The sequence below is a fragment of the Coffea eugenioides genome, chromosome 1 (assembly GCF_003713205.1).
Source record: "Coffea eugenioides isolate CCC68of chromosome 1, Ceug_1.0, whole genome shotgun sequence".
Taxonomy (NCBI): domain Eukaryota; kingdom Viridiplantae; phylum Streptophyta; class Magnoliopsida; order Gentianales; family Rubiaceae; genus Coffea; species Coffea eugenioides.
Genome location: NC_040035.1, coordinates 35,162,547 through 35,169,238, shown reverse-complemented (window position 1 = coordinate 35,169,238; position 6,692 = coordinate 35,162,547). Strand labels below are relative to the sequence as shown.

Here is a 6,692-nt window from a genome sequence, read left to right as displayed (position 1 = left end):
TATGGTTCTTGGTATCTCAACGTTATAGTATTTAAATGTGAAAACAGTTTGAAAAAATGGAAGGAATATCTACTGAAAGGAGAAAAAAAATTTAACTTTTCAGGTTGTGAATTTTTTTGATTTATTTCCCTGTCATTTTTCCAATTTTACACTAGATTGGACCTTCAAGTTTCTGCTTCCTTTTCATTTCTTAAATTTTTGCTTACTTCTTTAGTTTTTCTGCTCCTCATAATCTTAGATTGCCGCCTATTTGATAGATTGAGGAAAATCACAAGGAAATACTAAAAGGAGGAGAAAAAGATTTAGCTTTTCAGGTTATCGTCTTTTCTTTTTATTTTGCGGTCATGTTTCTAGATTACCTTAACTTTGAATTTCAAATTTCTGATTTATGTGCTATTTGTGGTTTTGACGAAGTTTTGGTGCATGTTGAAATTGTTAATTTTACCAATTTCTGAATCATATATGAAGGTGGGAGGTTCAGTTTGAATTATTCTTGGGGAGGATATCTTTTCTCATAATGGTTATGCATTATACTCATTAACAATGCATTGTACTCAAAAAGACTTCTTTTTTGGTCTCTTTGTTTTTTTTTTTGTAAAAAGGGCTTGATTTTGTAATCATGCTGTTGATTTTGCAAAAAAAAAAAAAGGTTTAGAATTTTCCTTATTGGTATTTTGGATGTGGAGGAAGCAGAGGAATAGGATGTGGAAGAGTAAATAAACAGAACCCAGTGAGTTTGGGAGAACGAAGTAGCTTGCTCCAAGCCTGTACATCTACTTTTGAGAAGGTACACACATCAGCTTGATATTCATTGTTTTATTGAGCATATACTGCTACAAGAAAATTTTCAAGGTCACGTGTGTTTCTTGTTTCTAAAAGAAATTTTTTCTTAATTGCCGTACTGTGAAAACTTGTATCTGCTGAATGGGTATTCGTTTTGTTAGTTTTGCTACTATCAGATTTCCTTTGTTTCTAATGTTTAGGATTCTAATTTTCTGCTGCAGATGGTTTGGACTTATAAACCCAAGATGTAGACAGAAGCTTGAACTAGCTGGTCAGTGATTACAGTTTTTTTATAGGGAGTTACATGTAATTCTTGGAGTTCTATTATAGGAAAGTGACTCTATTTTTGTCTATTTTTTTTTTCAAGTTTACTGAATTCAGAGGTGTACACAGACCCTAACTGGAGTGATAGAGACTTTTAACATATATCACTCTTCCAAGTTTGAATATCTATTCGTTTCTATCGGTTTTATTCCGGCAAAATTAGTCGAAAGACTGTATTAGAGAACTGAATAGATGGTTTCTAACAGAGTTTGGTTGTAAATTGAAGTCAATTTATTTACTAGAACTGGTTGTTGATTATTGCAAGCCTTAGCCGAATGTTAGTGGAACATTGGCTGTTTTGCAGCATTAACAAGAAGCATTAATGAGATGTGATGTTCATTTCTATCAGCCAGCTCATTTTGTAGGTAAAGATTTGAGTTGTTTGATGCTTCTACATCAGTTAATTCTTTGGAGAAGTAGTTGTTACTGATGAAAAAAAGCAGTTGATAGCTTTAAATTGAATGCTTCCAAAATTTTGGTGTGATTTTCTAAGTATATAATCTGTTTCTTAGTGAGAGTTGAATTCTGATAATCAGCGCATGAGACACTTTTTTGCTGATACCATGGTGACATTTGCATATATGCATCAATCTACACGTGTGTGTATGCATATTATATATGTATATGTGTATTTATACACATATGCATACATATCATGTACAGGCAAAGATGCAAAACAAAGTGAGCGTGTGCATAGATATGTATAGGAAATGGAATGTAGTGTTCTGGGTGTAGCTTATTCACCTCTGCTTATATGCTCATATTGTCATACGTGCATTAAGGTTAAATTTTGTTACTGATTGCAAGGGAATATCTTTGAAACTCTGAATTTGCCAGGTACAGTTCAAAGCTATATAATTTGCACCCATGGTGTATTTGAGATTTTTGAGGGCCGATTTTCTGTTATATTTTAAAATTTCTTTGTTGTTACTAGCAATAAAAGTTGTTTAATAGTCCAAATTCTGTAAACAACCTGCTATATTGCTGAATAATGTTACAGAGAGAAGTGTTGAATTCTAGAGGGGCAACCCTCTCTTTTGTTCTGTACTTTAGTTGCTGCCTCTGATGCTAAGCGAATTTTGTTCTGATTTTAGGCTTCTGAAGAGCTTAGCTTTTTTGCAGCTAGCACTGATTTTAGGCACTGGAGAAAGAAGATAGTGAAGATGGAAATAATTCTGATTCTAGCAGTTATTCTAATGATAATGAGGACGAAAGGCCGGAGAGCAAATCTATCACCACCTCTTGGCCTCAAAGTTACAGGTGGTATCATCTTATCGCACATATCTATATTTGTTTCTTTCTACATCTAGCTATGGTGTTCTCTACGTTTGTTCTGTTCTTGTTCTGCAGATTCTGTATTTAGCAGTGAAGCACTTGGTTTCTTGAAAGCTGTTATATTTATATGGTACCGGATGTTTAGCTTTACCTATTCATTTTTGGCTAGGAGAGATATTTAGAAATGGGATTGAAATGCTTTCATCATTCATATTTTGGAGCTTCTTCAAGTATTTTCATTCTGTTTCGGCCATGAATATCAATAGTTTATGAGTTTGAATGGATCCAGTAACATCAGTAAAGGATAGCTATGGGCTTAAGGTAGGCTATGTAATGTTATCAAAAGGCCAGAGCATTTTATGTCTTCCCTGGATCCTTCTTCAGCTTAGCGGAACTTGGTATGATGCACTTATATTGCTGACTACTGCCTCTATTGAAAAGATTTTCCTTCGTCATGAGGGACTGGTGGTTAATCCCTGTGAACCATCTTTGGAAGTGAATTGTCGTTACTACATTTATCAATGGTAGAAACCATATTTTGGATATTACCTTTCATCGAACCGCTGATTCTGGAAGAGAAGTTTCCAAACCACATCCAGAGTATTCATTTCATGGGCTTTAGACTGAACCAATTTCCATAACTTTGGTGTGTCATAACATCTGGCCAGAACTATACCAACTTTTAGACCGTCTGCTAGATATTTTGATTGAAATAAGTGCCAGAGATCCACTCTCCTCCTCCAATCATGTACCAGCGTTTCTTATTTGCATCAGTTTTCAGTTGTTTTTGGAGAGGATAAAACATACTGGTTTGATCAAGAGTACAACCATCACTCCCTCATGTGCAATTCTACCAGCTGCAAATAATTTGGCTCTTAGCTTTTAAGATTTAGAATCAATTCCAATGGTTCTTTGTTAATTTGTTTTAAACTTGCACAACTGGATTATATATTTGAGAAATGGTTACATTAGTCATCTCACTTGGACTGTGTTCAAACTCTGGTTGATAATGCTTGGTATCTCATATCCTTGTATCAGGCAGTCCATCGATTTATACAGCAGTGTACCATCTCCAAGTCTTAACTTCCTGGGGACGCCTACGTTATCACGTTTAGGCAGCTCATTTATCTCTTCTTCATTAACAAGAAGATACACTCCTGAAGTACTCCCTTCTTCGCAAAAACCTCTATTACCACCAGTAGCAAATGCACGGCAGCCACCAGAAAGGCGTAGTTCACTTTAAATTTACACAAGCAGTATGAGCCTGTCTATGGTGAATCAGATGGCTTCTATTAGCGATGTCTTTTTCATGTCTGCAAGATAACAGTATCTTTGCATGGCTGATTAACTGTTTGAAAGCTGAATTTTGGTTTTCAGAAGGCCACAGCCAAAAGCTAATTTGTGTATGTCGATAGCATGCTTGGTTTTCATCTAAAGTTGATATGACTGGTGCACATACCTAATCTTATGGTGCAAGAAATGATGATTTTTATGCCTCGTTTATGAGCTTTTCCTGTCTTACCTTATTTACCCAGTTGCTTCATTTATGAAAGCTTCTTTCCTTCATTTAAGTTATATCTTGGACATCAGATGCCAAGATATCTGCTCTGTCTGTTTGAGATTAGGCAGTTGCATATAGTTCCTGTCAAATGCTTTTGGCTTGAGCTTAGGATTTTCTTGGTGTTGATATTGGTCAACGATCCACTTTAGATGCCTCTTCCGTCTGTTGTTGCAGACTTATTAGTCACAGCTCATTTGAAGGTCATTTATCCCTCGGAGTTAATTTTGCAATGGGAGTGTCTGACCATTGAATTGTGCAGGTTGCAGAGGCTCTGCCCCTTGGTGATGCATCTGTGGATGCTGTAGTGGCCACACTTGTCCTATGTTCTGTCAAAGATGTTGACTTGGCGCTGCAAGGTAGGTTAATTCCTGTATGAGACACTCAAACTTTGGTAGATAAAATTTACAATTTTAGCATGCAGCATCTAAAGGTTTTTCTTAAGAAAATATGAATGGTCTACTTCTTGTTGGAAGAACATGTCATATACGCCTCAGTGGCTAGGTTTGTACTGCTCAGTGTATATCGAGTGGAAAAGAAGATAGCAGGGGCTAATACACATTCTAGTAATTGTTTTCAGAGATTATGAGGGTGCTAAAGCCAGGTGGGCTCTGTGTGTTTGTGGAACACGTAGCAGCAGAAGGTAATAAAGATGTACTTCCTCCATCTAACTGAATTATAACGTCAAAGCCTTGATTTGTCTGTTTTGCTGGCAGATGGAACAATTCGGAGATTTTTCCAAGGGATTCTTGATCCTTTGCAGCAGTTTGTTGCTGATGGCTGTCACTTCACTAGAAAAACTGGAGAAGTTATTGCTAAAGCGGTCTTCTCATCTGTTGAACTTCAGCGGGCATTTGTGTCTTCTGCCTCAATAGCAAATCCTCAGGTTTATGGGATAGCTCGCAAGTAGCCTAGATTAATGTTATGCCACATAAAATATTCCTGCTGCAAACCTTGGAATAATTATTTGAATACTGAGTGTGTCTAGTGTATTTGGATAGAGTATCATTTGAAATATTATTTAAAATAATTAATGTAGCACTTTTTGTGATGTGATGTATGTGAGATAAAAATTAGTTGAAAATATAAAAAGGTGGATTGAAAAATGTGTTTATGATGCAAGCGAAATATTATTTGAGATAAATTTGCAATCCAAACACCAGTTACACATTCCAACCATTACTTATACTTGTTGTACTACTCTATTGTAATACATTTCAACCTTCATCAGAATCAGTAATAAATTCCAACTATTGCAATTCTCTTATTGTACTACTCTTTGTGGTCCAAGCGTGGTGGTCCTTACCAAAGATGGCAGATGCCCGAAGGGTGCCATTTCCATGTAAAAGCTGAAAAAAGAAAGACAAAGCTCTCAAGGTAGTGGATGGCTTTGATTCATTTATTGATTTGCCATTTTCGACGTTAGTGCCTTAGTTGATCTTCTGAGTGGTTAAGATTGTTCACATGTACTAATTCTTATTCCATTGCTCTATGATTATCATCAATTATTAAATAGCAAGAAGTCTAAACACAAAATTAACAGTTGGGTACTACTTTACCTCCTACCTTGGTGCACAAAATAAGAAAGAAACCGACAAGTAGCACACTCTCATTTAGCTATCGACATATTTACAAACAAAAAAAGATAGGAAAAATGGATTAAGCTAGACATATTTACAAACAAAAAAAGATAGGAAAAATGGATTAAGCTAAAAAGAACACGAAATTGGACATGAAAGAGATGAGGCATTGTGAGTAATAAAATTGAGGTACTAGATACTACCTTAAATTGTTAATTAGAAATATAGGCCAAATTCTTGAACTTCTCATCTAGGGGTCATCTCTTATTATTAAGTTAAAAAAAGACAATAAATAAAGAAATTCGAAAAAAAGTAATAAAACATGTAAAGTAATTCAAAAAAATAATAATAAAACATACTATTTCATTCTCAGGTTCTCTTTCCCTTTTTCATTTCCCTAAATAACTATTACTAGGGATAATTTCAGAAACCTATCTTGAGGTTTCTCATAATATCACTCAACTCTCCTGATGTCTTTAAAATCTCACTTAACTCCTTTGAATTGACATTCATTGTAGCATTTTAGCCCCTTTGAGGAAATGCAAGAAAGATAATACTTTTATTTTAGTTTACAACAACAATTTAATTTATAAAGTTTACAACAACAATAAAAAATAAAATAAGGTTAACTTTTTATAAATTGTAAATTTCTTAACTTAAACTAGTTATTTTAGTTGTTTTGGAACAAAACAAAATTTACACCTTGAAGAATTCACACATATGAAGAGATTATTTTAATTTTTAACATAACTTAAACTACATCATGTATTAAAATGTATTTCCCCAAAAAATTTCTTGACTTTCGTATAACTATCTATGAAAGTTTTCAAGGTATTAATTACTCACCAAAATCCTCCTGAATGGTTGATTCTAAATAGATTTAATTTATCCACATCTTTTGCTGTCCCACCACGATCTCTATATAGAGAAATATAGACCATTATTAGATAACAATTCATTTTTTGTTTTAATCTACATTTTTTGGTTTAACAATTTTACTTTTTGACTTTTTGGTTAAATAGTTATTAAGAGCAAAGGTGTTATTGTCAATTTATGACATTTGATAAGAATATTTAGTCTCGTCAAACTCACAGAGGAGGTAAGCAAAATTTTACAAACCTCAAGGAGCTGCGAGAAACCTCATAGATTTTTGAAATTATCCTAAAAAAAAG

General features: G+C 34.3%; 1 protein-coding gene across 3 annotated transcripts; it reads left to right on the top strand.

Annotated features, from left to right (window-relative positions):
• The first annotated feature begins 532 nt into the window (after positions 1-532).
• On the top strand, positions 533-4,995 carry LOC113762552 (methyltransferase-like protein 7A). 3 transcript variants are annotated; one of them, XR_003467211.1, is made up of 7 exons: positions 533-787; positions 1,005-1,472; positions 2,230-2,367; positions 2,458-2,512; positions 3,421-3,638; positions 4,203-4,299; positions 4,508-4,560. XR_003467211.1 is itself a non-coding variant. In XM_027306064.1 (4 exons), exons 1-4 carry the CDS (start codon positions 3,588-3,590, stop codon positions 4,848-4,850), a joined length of 405 nt encoding a protein of 134 aa, XP_027161865.1. In that variant the 5' UTR covers positions 2,523-3,587; the 3' UTR covers positions 4,851-4,995. The 3 variants fall into 3 exon arrangements, 2 of the variants coding, with proteins under 2 accessions (XP_027161865.1, XP_027161851.1); XM_027306064.1 differs by lacking the exons at positions 533-787; positions 1,005-1,472; positions 2,230-2,367; positions 2,458-2,512 and adding an exon at positions 4,657-4,995 and having other exon boundaries at positions 2,523-3,638; positions 4,521-4,583; XM_027306050.1 differs by lacking the exons at positions 533-787; positions 1,005-1,472; positions 2,230-2,367; positions 2,458-2,512; positions 3,421-3,638 and adding exons at positions 3,649-3,785; positions 4,657-4,995 and having other exon boundaries at positions 4,521-4,583.
• The last annotated feature ends 1,697 nt before the right edge of the window (positions 4,996-6,692 follow it).